This window comes from Aegilops tauschii, chromosome 6, assembly GCF_002575655.3.
Source record: "Aegilops tauschii subsp. strangulata cultivar AL8/78 chromosome 6, Aet v6.0, whole genome shotgun sequence".
In the NCBI taxonomy this organism is placed as follows: Eukaryota; Viridiplantae; Streptophyta; class Magnoliopsida; order Poales; family Poaceae; genus Aegilops; species Aegilops tauschii.
In genome coordinates this window covers 103,610,525-103,628,776 of record NC_053040.3, presented here as the reverse complement: position 1 = coordinate 103,628,776, position 18,252 = coordinate 103,610,525, and the positions used below count along the sequence as shown (strand labels likewise).

The window sequence follows — 18,252 nt, the reverse complement described above, 5'->3', positions numbered from 1 at the left end:
GAATCCGGTTTACTACTCAGAGTCATCCGGATTAGTGTCAAAGTTCGCATCGACGTAACCCTTTACGACAAACTCCTTTTCACCTCCATAATCGAGAAAATTCCTTAGTCCACTAGATACTAAGGATAAGTTCGACCGCTGTCATGTGATCCATTCCCGGATCACTATTGTACCCCTTGACCAACTCATGGCAAGGCACACTTCATGTGCGGTACATAGCATAGCATACTGTAGAGCCTACGTCTAAAGCATAGGGGACGACCTTCGTCCTTTCTCTCTCTTCTGCTGTGGTCAGGTCTTGAGTCTTACTCAATACTCACACCTTGTAACACAGCCAAGAACCCCTTCTTTGCTGATCTATTTTGAACTCTTTCAAAATCATGTCAAGGTGTGCGTTCTTTGAAAGTATCATCAGACGTCTTGATCTATCTCTATAGATCTTGATGCCCAATATGTAAGCAGCTTTATCCAGGTCTTCCTTTGAAAAACTCCTTTCAAACAACCCTTTATGCTTTCCAGAAATTCTACATCATTTTGGATCAACAATATGTCATTCACATATACTTATCAGAAATGTTGTAGCGCTCCCACTCACTTTATTGTAAATACAAGTTTCTAACAAACTTTGTATAAACCCGAAAACTTTGATCACTCCATCAAAGCGTATATTCTGACTCCGAGATGCTTGCTCTAGTCCATGGAAGGATCGCTGTAGCTAGCATACCTTTTAGCATCCTTAGGATCGACAAAACCTTTCTGATTGTATCACATACAACCTTTCCTTACGAAAACTGGTAAGGAAACTTGTTTTGACATCCATCTGCCAGATTTCATAAATGCAGCTAATTCTAACATGATTCCGACGGACTTAAGCATCACTACGGATGAGAAAATCTCATCGTAGTCAACTCCTTGAACTTGTGAAAATTCTCTTTGCCACAAGTCGAGCTTCATAGACGGTAACATTACCGTCCATGTCCGTCTTCTTCTTAAAGATCCATTTATCTCAATGGCTTGCCGATCATCGGGCAAATTCACCAAAGTCCATGCTTTGTTCTGATACATGGATCCTATCTTGGATTTCATGGCTTCTAACCATTTGTTGGAATATGGGCCCACCATCGCTTCTCCATAGCTCGTAGGTTCAGTATTGTCTAACAACATGATATCTAAGACAGGATTACCGTACCACTCAGGAGTAGTACATATCCTTGTCGACCTACGAGGTTTGGTAGTGACTCGATCCGAAGTTTCATGATCACTATCATAAGCTTCCACTTCAATTGGTGTAGGTGCCACAGGAACAACTTCCTGTGCCCTGCAACACACTAGTTGAAGTGACGGTTCAATAACCTTATCAAGTCTCCACCATCCTCTCACTCAATTCTTTCGAGAGAAACTTTTCCTCGAGAAAGGACTCGTTTCTAGAAGCAATTACTTTTGCTTCCAGATCTGAAATAGGAGGTATACCCAACTGTTTTGGGTATTCTATGAAGATGCATTTATCCGCTTTGGGTTCGAGCTTATCAGCCTGAAACTTTTTCACATAAGCGTTGCAGCCCCAAACTTTTAAGAAACGACAGCTTAGGTTTCTCTAAACCATAGTTCATACGGTGTCGTCTCAACGGAATTGCGTGGTGCCCTATTTAAAGTGAATGCGGTTGTCTCTAATGCCTAACCCATAAACGATAGTTGTAATTCGATAAGAGACATCATGGTATGCACCATATCCAATAGGGTGCAGTTATGATGTTCGGACACACCATCACACTGTGGTGTTCCAGGCGGTATTTATTGTGAAACACTTTCCACAATGTCTTAATTGTGTGCCAAACTCGTAACTCAGATATCTCTATGATCATATCATAGACATTTTATCCTCTTGTCACGACGATCTTCAACTTCACTTTGAAATTACTTGAACCTTTCAATAATTCAGACTTGTGTTTCATTAAGTAAATACACTCAGCATCTACTCAAATCGTCTGTGAAGTAAGAACATAACGATATCCACTGCGTGCCTCAGCACTCATTGGACTACACACATCAAAATGTATTACTTCCAACAAGTTGCTTTCTTGTTCCATCTTACTGAAAACGAGGCCTTTCAGTCATCTTGCCCATGTGGTATGATTTGCATGTCTCAAGTGATTCAAAATCAAGTGAGTCCAAACGATCCATCTGCATGGAGTTTCTTCATGCATATATACCAATAGACATGGTTCGCATGTCTCAATCTTTTCAAAACGAGTGAGTCCAAAGATCCATCTACATGGAGCTTCTTCATGCGTTCTATACCAATATGACTCAAATGGCAGTGCCACAAGTATGTGGTACTATCATTACTATTTTATATCTTTTGGCACGAACATGTGTATCACGGCGATCGAGATTCATTTTAGGTGCAAGACCATTGAAGGTATTATTCAAATAAACAGAGTAACCATTATTCTCCTTAAATGAATAACCGTATTGCGATAAACATAATCCAATCATGTTTATGCTCAACGCAAACACCAAATAGCAATTATTTAGGTTTAACACCAATCTCGATGGTAGAGGGAGCATGCGATGCTTGATCACATCAACCTTGGAAACACTTCCAACACATATCGTCATCTCACCTTTAGCTAGTCTCCGTTTATTCTGCAGCTTTTATTTCGAGTTACTAACACTTAGCAACCGAACCGGTATCTAATACCCTGGTGCTGCTCGGAGTACTAGTAAAGTACACATTCATATAATGTATATCCAATGTACTTCTGTCGACCTTGCCTGCCTTCTCATCTACCAAGTATCTAGGGTAGTTCCGCTTCAGTGACCGTTCCCCTCATTACAGAAGCACTTAGTCTCGGGTTTGGGTTCAACCTTGGGTTTCTTCACTAGAGCAGCAAATGATTTGCCGTTTCATGAAGTATCCCTTCTTGCCCTTGCCCTTCTAGAAACTAGTGGTTTTACTAACCATCAACAATTGATGCTCCTTCTTGATTTCTACTTTCGCGGTGTCAAACATCGCGAGTTGCTCAAGGATCATCATGTCTATCCCTGATATGTTATAGTTCATCACGAAGCTCTAATAGCTTGGTGGCAGTGACTATGGAGAACCATCACTATCTCATCTGGAAGATTAACTCCCACTCGATTCAAGTGATTGTAGTACTCAGACAATCTGAGCACATGCTCAACGACTGAGATTTTCTCCCTTAGTCTGCAGGCTTAAGAAACTTGTCAGAGGTCTCATACCTCTTGACGTGGGCACTAGTCTGAAATCCCAATTTCAGTCTTCGGAACATCTCATATGTTCTGCGACGTTTCAAAACGTCTTTGGTGCCACAATTCTAAACCGTTAGCATTACGCACTGAACTATCACGTAGTCATCAAAACGTATATATCAGATGTTTCGCAACATCTACAGACAACGCTGAGGTTCAGCACACCGAGCAGTGCATTAAGGACATAAGCCTTCTGTGCAGCAATGAGGACAATCCTCAGTTCACGGACCCAGTCCGCATAATTGCTACTATCAACTTTCAACTAAATTTTCTCTAGGAACATATCTTAAACAGTAGAACTAAAGCGTAAGCTATGACATAATTTGCAAAGACCTTTTGACTATGTTCATGATAATTAAGTTCATCTGATTATTTAATGAACTCCCACTCAGATAGACATCCCTCTAGTCATCTAAGTGATACATGATCCGAGTCAAACTAGGCCGTGTCCGATCATCACGTGAGACGGACTAGTCATCATCGGTGAACATCTCCATGTTGATCGTATCTACTATACGACTCATGCTCGACCTTTCGATCTCTTGTGTTCCGAGGCCATGTCTGTACATGCTAGGCTCGTCAAGTCAACCTAAGTGTTTCGCATGTGTTCTGAGGCCATGTCTGTACATGCTAGGCTCGTCAACACCCGTTGTATTCGAACGTTAGAATCTATCACACCCGATCATCACGTGGTGCTTCGAAACAACGAACCTTCGCAACGGTGCACAGTTAGGGGGAACACGTCTCTTGAAATTTTAGTGAGGGATCATCTTATTTATGCTACCGTCGTTCTAAGCAAATAAGATGTAAACATGACAAACATCACATGCAAATCATAAGGTGACATGATATGGCCAATATCATCTTGCGCCTTTTGATCTCCATCTTCGAGGCGCGGCATGATCACCTTCGTCACCGGCATGACACCATGATCTCCATCATCGTGTCTTCATGAAGTTGTCTCGCCAACTATTACTTCTACTACTATGGCTAACGGTTAGCAATAAAGTAAAGTAATTACATGGCGTTATTCATTGACACGCAGGTCATACAATAAATTAAGACAACTCCTATGGCTCCTGCCGGTTGTCATACTCATCGACATGCAAGTCGTGATTCCTGTTACAAGAACATGATCAATCTCATACATCACATATATCATTCATCACATCCTTTTGGCCATATCACATCACATAGCATACCCTGCAAAAACAAGTTAGACGTCCTCTAATTGTTGTTGCATGTTTTACGTGGCTGCTATGGGTTTCTAGCAAGAACGTTTCTTACCTACGCAAAAGCCACAACGTGATATGCCAATTTCTATTTACCCTTCATAAGGACCCTTTTCATCGAATCCGATCCGACTAAAGTGGGAGAGACAGACACCTGCTAGCCACCTTATGCAACTAGTGCATGTCAGTCGGTGGAACCTGTCTCACGTAAGAGTACGTGTAAGGTCGGTCCGGGCCGCTTCATCCCACGATGCCGCCGAATCAAGATAAGACTAGTAACGACAAGTAAATTGACAAAATCGACGCCCACAACTACTTTGTGTTCTACTCGTGCATAGAAACTACGCATAGACCTAGCTCATGATGCCACTGTTGGGGAACGTAGCAGAAATTCAAAATTTTCTATGCGTCACCAAGATCAATCTATTGAGTAATCTAGCAACGAAGGAAAAGGTGAGTGCATCTACATACCCTTGTAGATCGCGAGCGGAAGCGTTCAAGAGAACGGGGTTGATGGAGTCGTACTCGTCGTGATCCAAATCACCGATGATCCTAGCGCCGAACGAACGGCACCTCCGCGTTCAACACACGTACGGAGTAGCGACGTCTCCTCCTTCTTGATCCAGCAAGGGGGGAGGAGAGGTTGATGGAGATCCAGCAGCACGACGGCGTGGTGGTGGAAGTAGCGGGATTCCAACAGGGCTTCGCCAAGCGCTGCGGGAGGAGGGAGATGTGTCACGGGAGGGAGAGGGAGGCGCCAGGGCTTGGGTCGGCTGCCCTCCCTATCCCCCACTATATATAGGGCCAAGGGAGAGGGGGGCGTGGCCTTGACCCTTCCTCCAAGGAAGGGTGCGGCCAGGGAGGAGTCCATCCTCCCCAAGGCACCTAGGAGGTGCCTTCCCCCTTTAGGACTCTCCCTTTACCTTATCTCTTGGCGCATGGGCCTCTTGGGGCTGGTTCCCTTGGCCCATATAGGCCAAGGCGCACACCCCACAGCCCATGTGCCCCCCCGGGACATGTGGACCCCTTGGTGGACCCCCGGACCCCTTTCGGCACTCTCGGTACAATACCGATAATGCACGAAACTTTTCCGACGACCAAAACAAGACTTCCCATATATAAATCTTTACCTCCGGACCATTCCGGAACTCCTCATGACGTCCGGGATCTCATCCGAGACTCCGAACAACTTTCGGGTTACCGCATACTAATATCTCTACAACCCTAGCGTCACCGAACCTTAAGTGTGTAGACCCTACGGGTTCGGGAACCATGCAGACATGACCGAGACGTTCTCCGTCCAATAACCAACAGCGGGATATGGATACCCATGTTGGCTCCCACATGTTCCACGATGATCTCATCGGATGAACCACGATGTCGGGGATTCAATCAATCCCGTATACAATTCCCTTTGTCTATCGGTATGTTACTTGCCCGAGATTCGATCGTCGGTATCCCGATACCTTGTTCAATCTCGTTACCGGCAAGTCTCTTTACTCGTTCCGTAACACATCATCCCGTGATCAACTCCTTGGTCACATTGTGCACATTATGATGATGTCCTACCGAGTGGGCCCAGAGATACCTCTCCGTTTACACGGAGTGACAAATCCCAGTCTCGATTCGTGCCAACCCAACAGACACTTTCGGAGATACCTGTAGTGCACCTTTATAGCCACCCAGTTACGTTGTGACGTTTGGTACACCCAAAGCATTCCTACGGTATCCGGGAGTTGCACAATCTCATGGTCTAAGGAAATGATACTTGACATTAGAAAAGCTCTTAGCAAACGAACTACACGATCTTGTGCTAGGCTTAGGATTGGGTCTTGTCCATCACATCATTCTCCTAATGATGTGATCCCGTTATCAACGACATCCAATGTCCATGGTCAGGAAACCGTAACCATCTATTGATCAACGAGCTAGTCAACTAGAGGCTTACTAGGGACATGGTGTTGTCTATGTATCCACACATGTATCTGAGTTTCCTATCAATGCAATTCTAGCATGGATAATATACGATTATCATGAACAAGGAAATATAATAATAACCAATTTATTATTGCCTCTAGGGCATATTTCCAACAAATGTGTATCAGGGGAAGAGCGCACAAAATTTTGACTATGAAGGAAACTGCCGGATAATAATCCAACAAAGGATTCAGCGGTCCTTAATGAATCTGATGTGAGTATCAGTACTCAATCAGGAGAAGGAAGGAATGCAAAGGCATTGGATTATAGAAACATCTTAATAATTCGATGCTTGAGTACAAAGGAGTTATGATTTCAAGTCGAAGGATCAGAAGCAGAGGCTCTGATCAAAAGATGAGTAAGTTGAATAGACTTAAAGGTGCACCCGATCAAATCTTGATTGGGCAAGAACCAGCTCATAACTGAAGTGATGTCGAAGCCGGAAAGAAAATTTCCAAGGATTAATTGATGATTGCGAGTATTCGCTCACACATTGAATCCATAGGAACAGAATGACAACCACAAAGAATTTTAAAGAATATTGCTAGACATATGGAATTAATCCTAATGCAAGCAGGCAAGGATAATCAAGAGCAACATGCTGCAGAGGATTTTCGGAAGAACGAATAGTATCCCAAAGAATTTGTGAAACACATAAACAACTGGGGATGAACAGATCCCCGGTAAGTGTGAGGAATTATTCACACATGTATTCATGCGGAATAGGAGCTGCAAGGCAGCAGGCACAGAGGATTCTCGGAATATCCGAAGTATTTCAGGGTATCTTGTAATAACAAGAACAATTGGAAATGAAGGTATGGAAGACAAGTGTATGCAGCTATCTTTAGGGATTTATCGACGATATGGAATTGCAACGACGTAGGCACAAGGTTTCGGGGAAACATCAGAGAGTATCTTCAAAATCTTCTGGTGCAGCAAGCGATCATCTGGACTGAAGGGACTCTCCGGAGAAGTATTTTCAAGAACCTAAGGTTAGATTTTAGCAAAATCATTTAACCCGAATAGAAGAGAGATCAGTATCCCAGAGTATAGACGAGGAATAAAAGATCCTAATACCACCCAATTGGAAACGTGGGCCCGTAAGCCACACAGCCATGTTAGTAAAAACGTTTTCAAGTACTAGACTCAACTTCGGCCAAGGAGTTGGAAGGGGGGCTACCTACAGGCAGTCGGCTCTGATACCAACTTGTGACGCCCCCGATTCAATCGTAAACTAATCATACACGCAAATGTGTAGGATCAAGATCGGGGACTCACGGGAAGATATCACAACACAACTCTAGACACAAATTAAAAATAATACAAGCTTTATATTAGAAGCCAGGGGCCTCGAGGGCTCGAATACATAAGCTCGAAAACACAAGAGTCAGCGGAAGCAACAATATCTGAGTACAGACATGAGTTAAACAAGTTTGCCTTAACAAGGCTAGCACAAAAGCATCTACGATCGAAAAGGCAAGGCCTCCTGCCTCGGAGCCTCCTAACTACTCCTGGTCGTCGGCGGTCTTCACGTAGTAGTAGGCATCGACGATGGCATCTGACTCCTGGGCCCCGACATCTGATTGCATCAATCGGAAAGAATAAGAAAGGGGGAAAAGGGGGAGCAAAGCAACCGTGAGTACTCATCCAAAGTACTCGCAAGCAAGGATCTACACTACATATGCATCGGTATCAATGAAATGAGCTGTATATGTGGACTGGGCTGCAGAAATGCCAGAATAAGAGGGGGAGAAGCTAGTCCTATCGAAGACTAGCATCTTCTGGAAACCACCATCTTGCAGCAACAGGAGGGAGTAGAGTACCATAAAGTAAAGTAGTAGTAGTGTTATCAACATCGGCCAGAGATCCTTTCTCGACTCCCTACGAGAAAGCAATCCCAGAGCCATACTATCCATTTCTCATATCCATGTCTCATCTCAAGTATCCAGTTCTAGTTGTATCGATCGGGATACAACTCCAAGTGTCCGTTACCGTAGGACAGGCTATCGATAGATGTTTTTCTTCCCTGCAGGGGTGCACCAACTTACCCACCACGCTCGATTAACTCCGGCTGGACACACTTTCCTGGGTCATGCCCGGCCTCGGCCAAACAATACACCGCAACCCGACCTAGGCTTAATAGAGAGGTCAACACGCCGGACTAAACCTATGCCCCCAGGGGTCATGGGCCATCACCCCGGGAACTCCTGCACATTGCGAACGCGGCCGGTGAGCAGACCTAGCTACCTCCTTTAAAAAGGCAGGTGCTTACCAGTCCAACCCGGCACGCGCCGCTCAGTCGCAGACGTCTATTAAACTTCGGCTGATGCATACAACGCAGAACGCCCATACTATGCCCACGTGATGGTTAGTGCTATCAGGCCAGAGGCCCCTCGGATCAAATATTCAAATCGTAGTGGATTAGGAGCACGCGGTAACAAGCAGAGACTCACGAAAGATGTGACCCCGTTGCCCCGTCTCGAGGACTTGCGGCAAGGGCTAGGAATGCCCGGCCACGCCTCGTAATTATCTCGCGGGCACCCTCCAGGTCAACCCGACTCCTCATCACTCGCAAATATGCTCGCGCGGGTACCCCTCAGGGCCGGCCCGTCTTTAGTAACATGGTTCAGTGTAAAGTCATAGTAACCATAGTAACCGTGTGTCTTACACCAAGGGGAAAACCTGAGGAATCACCCTTGACGGATTCCACTCGATGTAATCATCAAGGTGAACGTAAGAGGAACCACCCCCGAGGTTCACACTTGAGGGGTTGCATGACAGAGTCATATCGGAAGTGGTTAAGGAGGAAATCACCCTCGATGACCACGACCGAATAGCTACTCTACAGGGTTAACATCAGAAGTGCTGATAAGGTCTCACCCTCGGCACTCGATAGTAACCTAGTAGTGCCGAGCAACTAAGGGGAAAGTGATGTGCGGTGCCGGGGCCTGGTCTTCGATCCCGTTGATCGGGTCTTCGATGATGAAGCAGGGGTAACAAGGACAAGGTGGGGGTCTCTGATGGATCACTAACCAACCTATACTAAGCAGTTTAGGATAAGCAGGTAGGTAACAATAAGCAGGTTACAAAAGCAGGCTATGCATCAGAATAGGAGCAAACAATTACAGTAGCAAAATCTAATGCAAGCATGAGAGAAAGGAAATGGGCGATATCGGGATGATCAAAGGGGGGGCTTGCCTGGTTGCTCAGGCGAGAAGGAGGGGTCATCGGTGACGTAGTCGATCACAGGGGCATCAGCAGCGGTCTCGGGGTCTATCGGAGAAGGAGATGGGGAAGAAGCTGTAAATATAAGGCACACAGATGCATGACCTGACAATAAGCAGCATTAGGCGTGTTCTAACGTAGTACTACGCGATACCGGCGAAGGGGGTAACATCAGGGAATGTTTTCCCGAAGTTTGGCATATTCGGACAGACGAAACAGAGGTGAAAGGTTGCATGTTCGCTACGCTAGGGGCATGTGGCGGACGAACGGACCGTGTATTCGAATTCGTCGGATTTTTCTGAGCAACTTTCATGTAGAAAACATTTTCATCCGAGCTACGGAATATTTTATATGATTTTCAAAGATTTAAAAAATATTCTAGGAATATCTTTAATTCACAAAAGGAATTATGATGTCAGCCTGACGTCATCATGACATTAGCAGTCAACAAAGCGTTGACTGGTCAAACTAACATGCGGGTCCCAATTGTCAACGACCTAACTTAATGAACAGGGTTAACTTAATTAATTAGCTAATTAGGCTAATTATAAGCAAGGTTAATTAAGTTAATTAATTACATAATTACTTAATTTTATATATTAAAATTATTATTTTTTTAAACTTTCTTTTAAAACTCTTTTTTTCACAACAGGGAGCGTGGGGCCCCTAGGTAGTGGCCCAGAGCCACCGGGCGTCTATCGGGCGCGTGCGCCCGTCGGGGCTTAACCCGGGGCGCAGCAGACGGAGCCCCGGGGCGCCGGACCTAGGCGTCGGCCGACCGGGGCCGCGGCGGGACACGCGCGGGCGGCAAGGGGGAGGCGCCGGGGCGGCGAGCGGGGCTGCAAGGGCGTGGGCGAGCAGGCCGCGGGCGTGGGTGGCTGCGGCGGCCGCAGGCTGCAGCGGCGGTGATGGAGCAGAGCAGCAACAAGCAGCGGGACGGTACGGCGAGGCTAGGCAGTGCAGCGCGGGTGGAGCGGCGATAGGAGAGGCGAGGCGAGCGTGGGCGTGCGGCGTCGCGCGCGAGTGGGAGGTGGGTCGCGAGCGGCCGCGGGATTGGTCGGGCACCACCGGCGGCGGCGACAGCGGGCGTCAGATGCCCTGGCCGGGGTGCACGGGACGGCCAGAGGGCTCGCGGAAGTGCAGCCATGGCGCGGCGGTGCGCGCAAGGAGCACGATCCGGGCGCGGGAGCAGCAAGGGGCGATGGGGCGAGCAGCGGGCAGGCAACCGGCAATGCGGGGCCGAAGCGGCGGCAGGCGGTGTGCGCGGCAGTAGGTAGAGCAAACCGCAGCGCAGCAGCAGCAGTAGGCGGGGCGAGCGCGGCTCGTGGGCGAGGCAAGCCGCGGCGCGGCAGTAGAAGCAGCAACGCAACGGCATCAGCAAGCAGAAGCAACGGCGGCGTACAGCGTTTATGCACGGAAAGCAGGGGGAGCAGAGGGAGGACGCGGGGTGCTCACCGCATAGGCACAAGGAGGCCCCGTGACTGATTAGGAGCAGCAGAGGCGGCCAGTTCGAGGGCGGACGACGGTGATCCGGGCGGTCTGCGTCGGGGAAGAAGTGGTCGAGGGCGACGGTGGAGCGGCCCCGAGCTCGAGGTAGCGGTCGTAGGCGTAGTGGAGGTCGAAGGCGGAGCTCCCGGTGCGGTCCTAGGCGACGGGGTCGACGGAGGGCGCGCGGTCAGGTGCGTCCATGGCGACGGTGGGCGTTCGGGCGAGGTGGAGAAGGAGCGAGCGTGTGAGAGAGAGAGGGAGGAGAAATATCTGCGGGGGGAGGGGGATCTGACGAGGCCGAGAGGGGGCCGTGGCGTCCTTGTCCTTTCCGGGGCGTCGCCGGCGAGGCGGGTCCGGCGGGGACGGCGCCTGTAGCGACCCAGGACAGAGGAATAGGGAGGGAGGGGTGTCCGGTGCAGGGAGTGGGCTGGATGGGCCGGCTCGGGTGGATTAGTCCCAGGGGATAGGGGGCTTTCTCTTTTTGCCTTTTGCCTTTTCTTTTAATCTTTTCTTTTTACAGAAAAAATGCTATGCAATATTTGAGCTGCCAAAAGGAGTTCTGTAAAATGTGGGACTTGGCCAAATAAATACATTACAATATTTGGCACCTGCCACAAAAAATTTGGGAGGAGTTTGAATTGATTTGGATTTTTCACAAATGGAAAAGCATTTAAAAATGCTGATTTGGAACTGCTTTAATTCCGAGGGGAATTTAGCTATCTCAAATGATGTTGAATCACTCATGACATTTAGTTAGTGAATATTTGCAACCCAGCGAACATTTTTTTTTACTGTTTGGAGAATTAATTTATTTGACTTTATGTTAAAATTGAATTTGAATTTGTTTTGAATCAAAGTGAGATTAGCAACAGTAACAGAGATGATGTGGCATCATTAGTAGGGGATTACTGTAGCTTGATTATCCGGGTATTACACACATTCTCATGTAAACGAGTATAGCCGCTAATGTTAGACATTCTTTGCATGGATATGTCTCTGCAAGTTATACTTTGGGACAAAAAGAGGTTGTTTTGACTCCAATTACAGTGAACTACGATACTAGATCATACAAACACATTTCTTTGGTCTGAAACAGGTACCCCTTGGATCCCCATGACTGCCTATGGTCGAGTTACGACACAATCCCAAACTGGGATGAAATATCTGCAACATCTGTCGTCCAGAATTATGTCACTGATGTGTACGACGTGCCATCAGCTGTTATGCAAAATGCAGCAACCTTACACCCCTCCATTCCTATTCGCCGATTCTTTCTCAGGCTTTGTACAAGGGTTGGCAAGTTATAGTGTCTCACTTGTTGCTACAGAAAATGCAACTCTTACACCTATCCTGAATGCCATGGAGATGTACTTGGTGGAACCGATAACTGAGGTCGCTACTGATAGTGGAGATGGTATGAATATACCGATACAATATTAGTACAGAGTGTATGTTTCTTACAGTTAAGTACTTAGACCACGTTAAGTCTTCATACAATTTGCAAAAGGGAGGTATTAAACTGAATCAGATACACATTATTGATAGCATTTGACCTGCTTGCTTGCCTGTCTGTTCATTTTGTATGGTCATGAACATTTTTTGTTGTTCTGGCGAACCAGCTAGAGCCATGATGTCAATCCAGGAGAATTTTGGCGTGGAGAAAAACTGGATGGGTGATCCATGTGCTCCAAAAGCTTTTGCATGGATAGGATTAACCTGCTCCTATCCTCCAGCTCATGCCTCTAAAATAACAGCATTGTAAGTTCCATAATCATGTCTGAATGAAATTAAAAATATATGGTTATAGGCTGAAATACTTTGCATATTTCATAGAAACATCAGGACATTTCATCTGGAGAAACTAACTGTTCTGAATTTATCTTTTTGGCAGAAATGTGTCTTCCTTTGGGTTGGCTGGTACCATCTCTACTGATTTTGGAGATCTGAATGCACTTCAGTACCTGTAGGTTCTCAACATCATGTCTCACTGTAGAATTTTAAGGTGCCACAGCCTTTTTCTTTTTATAATACTAGCAAAATTAACCGTGTTGATGTTTATTCCCTCTGCTTCATGTTGTAGTCTTCCTAGGGACTGATTGGCAAAGTTACCTATGAATCTGAATTACTCAACTATATCTGAAACAGTTTACCCAGCAGTACATGACAGACTGTTTTGAACTTCACAGTAGACGGCAGTATATTTCTTTAATTTTTTGTATCTGCTGTCATATATCCATGCAGTCTAAAAGTGTGGATACTTCAAGAGTTTTTTGCTTCCTTCTCCCCACAATCCACAAAAGATATAATCCTAGAGAACTCTTTAAATATATATTACATCTGTTCATAAATTCATGAATTCTGAGAAAGTGTGCAGTCAAACCTTTTAAACTTTGACTATGAATTTATATGAAAATATTTAGATTGGTAAGGTAAAATAGTATCACTAGATTCGTCATGAAAATACTTTAGTACTAGCATATGCGGACAAAAGGTGAAGGTCAAAGATATAGTTGGAGACTGTCATTTTCTAAAACGCCATCCTTTTACTAATGGAGTTATTTTGGAAGAGAAATATAATTCTCTTCATTTATATGCAATGACTACCTTCATATTTTCCCCTCTTGAATGCAATCAAGAAGTGGAGCTGAAAAATCAGTTCTGAAACTTCATTATGTTTCCCAATTCCTTACTAGTATTCACAAGAGCTGTTACTTATTTGAGGGATCTGTCAAACAACAACTTGTCTGGCACCATTCCAAATTTTCTTGGGCAACTTCCATTTCTAATATTTCTGTAAGTCGTTTTTTTCCCTTCTGTTACATATATATGCTCCAGCTGTAGGATCTTGTGAGAACACTTTTTAGTTACATCATTTTTGTTTTCACAGGGATCTGTCCAGCAATGATCTATATGGAACAATCCCTGACAGTCTTCAAAAATCCCAAAATGGGACTCTGTCGTTAAGGTAGAGTTCTCTTGAACTAGATTCTAATTAAAGAACAGCAAAAGTTTTGAAAATGATATTGCAAATGTTTGGCATCCTATTAGTATCATGCTAGCTGTTTTAAACTCATGCTATAGCTTTGTGTTCTTCAATTTCCTTCTGCCTGTCCATTTAATAAGGTATACTACTTTCGGTTATTAGAAAGATACGATATCCATCATCAGGTATTAATTGCAATGACATAAAACTTCAGAAGTAAACACTGTATGCTTTGATTTCTCATCTCTCCACTAAGAGGACATAGGAGAACCTTGAATCCGCCTACTCTCTACCCATGAGCCTTTAGGGTTACCTCCGTTTTCTCGAGATGGTTACCTATATCTTCTCGAGATTTTATCATAAAATTACCATTAAAAAATAGTACCAATATTACTTGCCTAGTTAACAATTAGATCTGATTGATACCTGAATATACATAGAGATACTGATTCCTTCGAGCACCATCTCAGTCGAACATATTTCTTTATCTGGAATACCGTGGAAGCACATTACTAACATGAATGTGTACACTTTAATATTAGCAGGGTTGGTAATAATGCAAATATATGTGCCAATGGTACTGCCTGTGGATCAAGTCGAAAGAAAATTAATGGGGCACTTCTTGCTGCAATAGTTATTCCAATCGTTGCTGTCATTGCAATATTTGTTGTATTATTTCTTCTGCTACGCCAAAAGCTCAAGGGAAAAGGTAATGCAGACAGATGGCAATAATGGTTTCTATTTTATGCATTGAACACTGTTTTATTTTGAATGGAGCATTGCACACTGTTGTACTCCCTCCATCCCAGAAAAACTATTTCTCACCTTTAACTACGTTTTGTGTATGTTTTCAGATAAGAGAAAAGCTACTGGTCCTGAAGATGAATCTGCGTTACTTGAGAACCGAGAATTTTCTTACAGAGAACTGAAGTATATTACAAGCAACTATAGCCAAGAGATTGGCAAGGGCGGGTTTGGAGCTGTCTTCCTTGGCTACCTGAAGAACGGAAACTCAGTTGCTGTGAAAGTGCGTTCTGATTCATCTTCACAAGGGGGTAAAGAGTTTCTGGCTGAGGTAAAAAAGGAAATTCTGTTTGTAGTTTTATGTGTCGCAGCTCAAATATTTGTGTTGTTTCCTTTCATCCACCTTTTCTCCAAATCCTTGTGTGGCCATCTGTTTCTCGATTTTGACGAATGAGCATTGTCAAGTTTTTTTTTATGGCTTTGTAGATGGAACTGCACTTACTTATCATTCTTATTATATGCCCTGCTTAAATTATCTGAACATAAGTTCTGCAAGCTATATTGCAGGCTCGGCACTTGACAAGGATTCATCACAAGAACTTGGTTTCCTTGATTGGCTACTGCAAGGACAAAAATCATCTAGCCCTTGTTTACGTGTACATGCCCAAAGGGAACCTGCAGAATCATCTGAGAGGTTGTTCATCTTGGCTTCTTTTTTTAACACTTCATCTTGGCTATTCAAATATCTTATATCGGCTAATTTCAGTTTTTAGGCGCCCTAGATTAGATCATCAGTGTGCTATATCTTGAAATTCGTATTACAGAAGAATGTTACACTTATCAATGGAGAACTGCATAGACCTTAAATCAAGTGTGGGTACTAAACTGAAGCCCTTGAATTTCTCTCAAATCTTCTAACTAATTACGTTTTAACTTCTGTTGACGTCCAAAGGTTCTACTAGTAAACCACTCACTTGGGAGCAGCGTCTTCACATCGCCCTTGATGCTGCACAAGGTTAGGATTTCACCATCTACTACTGGTTCCTTAGATTTCTTCTTGCACGTGTTATTTACTTAAGTTCACAGGTCTGGAGTATCTGCATATCGCGTGTAAACCAGCATTGATCCACAGAGATGTGAAGAGTACCAACATCCTGCTGACCACAGATCTTGGGGCTAAGATTGCTGATTTTGGCCTGACCAAGGCTTTCGGCGACTCGAAAACACATATAACCACTGAACCAGCTGGTACTATGGGCTACTTAGATCCCGAGTACGTCATGCACAACATCTCTTCTCCTACATACTCGCTTCATCAGCATTGCCTAAATAGTTGTGTGCATCACAGTGATGCAAAGGCCGAGGGTTATCCTCCTTTTCTAAAAACAGAATCAACATTGCCTACAGTGGCATTACTTTGTCATAACAAGGGACCCCTGTGTCTACCAATTGTTCAGGTACTTCTGCAGTTATCACATCAGTGAGAAGAGCGACGTGTACAGCTTTGGCGTCGTACTCCTAGAGCTCATCACAGGCCGTCCTCCTATCATCCCGGTCAGCGACAGCGTGAGTGTCCACGTCGGCGAGTGGGTGCAGCAGAGCCTTGACCACGGCGCCATGGAGAGCATTGTGGATGCAAGAATGGTTGGGGATTATGACATGAACTCTGTCTGGAAAGCTGCTGGCCTGGCGCTGCATTGCAAGCTAGAGGTCTCAAGGGAGCGTCCGACGATGGCAGAGGTGGTGGCGCAGCTTAAGGAGTGCTTGGAGCTCGAGAACCGTCTTGACGGGAGGCAAAGAAGCTTGGGCTCGAACTTTCCTAGGGAGGGAAGTGCACTTGAGGCAGAAGAAGAACAACAAGGTGGGGATATACAAGCTGTTGCTGCTGGTCCTGCAATGAGATAGTTTTAATCTTACATTAGTGCTGCAGGTTAAGAGCCCCTCTTCTCTTAATTTTTTTTCTGATAAAACCACCGTCTGTCTCTGTAAATCTCAAGTTCCTTGCAACGCTTAGATGAAGGGGAAAGTATATGATGCACCTGGCTTCAGTTCATACTTTAAAATACTTCAAATAAATCTGAGAAAAAGTTAGCACATAACCACAACATGAATTTATGACCTCATGAAAATTCTAGTCTAAATATCAAAGATAACTCGAAAAACAGAATTGACAAATTTGTCATCAATATCTGTAATGGGCCTAACTTAAGCCCAACTTATGTAGGCGCCGTTCAGTTGTCGATTCTGTCTAATTTTTGCTCTCAACCTGTGTTATGAATTTTGATTGGAAATCCTGTGACATGTTGGGTACCAGTATTATTCATGTTTTTGTTTTTGAATTTTCCAAAAAAAATGAGATGTCAACTGGGGACAGGGTGCAGCAGATATTCTCCAGAGTCTGCCTACTCTTCTGCAATAAAATATATGGTGATTAATGGAATCGAATCTGATGGCTTTGATTCGAAGCTAACACTTTTTTCTGGCATTATTCTTTTAACCACAGACGTCTACTTGATTTGGTTGTGGACGATGTAACAGGAGCATCCAGAATTCTGAAAATGCTGATGCAAGCATTTTTCCCCCAATTAATCATAGGTGGTTCTTGTGTGTAATTTGCTTCGTTGCAGTAGAGAATCAAATTTTGAGTAAACTGCCAAACCATTACCTTGCACGTAACTCCAAACATTTCTCGTATGGAACATACTCGTCGTTTTCGACGACGTCGTCGTCGTACTAGTTCTTCATATACCACTAATAGAAAAAGGGTCATTTGTCCTGGTTCGTAAGGGCCTTCTGTCTCTGTTTTGGAACCGGACTAAAAGGTCGTTACTAATGCCCTTGGCCTTTAGTCCTGGTTCTTACACGAAGCGGGACAGATGGGCCTCCACGTGGCCGATGCGGCCAGCCCAGGCAGGGGGCCTTTGGTCGCGGTTGATGACACCAACCGGTACCAAAAGGCATCCACGCGTCAGCAGCTGGCTGGAGCTGAGGTTTTTGTTTTTTTAAAGGAGCTGGTTTAGGGGTTTTGGGGGTTAATTTAGGTTGTTATTAGCTAGCTAATAGAGAGAAGTGTCCTCTCTTATATCTCCGTGCTTGGTTTACCAACGCTACTGCTATGCCTAAACATGGCTTAGATTGAAGTGAAGGCAACATGGTGCATGTCGAAAATAATACTAATCCTAACTTTGATCAAGTTTGGATTGTACTACTTTCGACATGCAGCACATGCATGTTGCCTTCACTTCAATCCAATCCATGTTCATTTCACCCGCTGATATATAATAACTCTTCATGCTCGCATCATGCATCATCATATATAATAACAAGTCC

General features: G+C 44.8%; 1 protein-coding gene and 1 long non-coding RNA gene across 2 annotated transcripts; one reads left to right on the top strand and one right to left on the bottom strand.

Moving 5' to 3' along the window:
• Positions 1-7,151: 7,151 nt before the first annotated feature.
• On the bottom strand, positions 7,152-11,542 carry LOC141025553 (uncharacterized). The gene is made up of 3 exons (XR_012187291.1): positions 11,163-11,542; positions 9,681-9,755; positions 7,152-8,061 (listed from the first exon to the last, which is right to left on the bottom strand). It is a non-coding gene; the product is annotated as an uncharacterized lncRNA (long non-coding RNA).
• A 124-nt stretch (positions 11,543-11,666) lies between these two features.
• On the top strand, positions 11,667-17,021 carry LOC109742946 (probable LRR receptor-like serine/threonine-protein kinase At1g51880). Its single transcript, XM_073501127.1, has 11 exons — positions 11,667-12,609; positions 12,815-12,953; positions 13,087-13,158; positions 13,616-13,624; positions 14,083-14,160; positions 14,724-14,887; positions 15,033-15,253; positions 15,490-15,616; positions 15,875-15,937; positions 16,009-16,195; positions 16,380-17,021. Exons 1-11 carry the CDS (start codon positions 12,309-12,311, stop codon positions 16,825-16,827), a joined length of 1,809 nt encoding a protein of 602 aa, XP_073357228.1. The 5' UTR covers positions 11,667-12,308; the 3' UTR covers positions 16,828-17,021.
• The last annotated feature ends 1,231 nt before the right edge of the window (positions 17,022-18,252 follow it).

Excerpts from the sequence above, each read along its gene's own strand:
- LOC109742946 (XM_073501127.1), top strand. The coding sequence starts at position 12,309 with ATGACTGCCTATGGTCGAGTTACGACACAATCCCAAACTGGGATGAAA. Across the intron at positions 14,888-15,032 it reads CCAAAAGCTCAAGGGAAAAG|ATAAGAGAAAAGCTACTGGT; the intron begins GTAATGCAGACA and ends GTATGTTTTCAG. Across the intron at positions 16,196-16,379 it reads ATGGGCTACTTAGATCCCGA|GTACTTCTGCAGTTATCACA; the intron begins GTACGTCATGCA and ends CCAATTGTTCAG.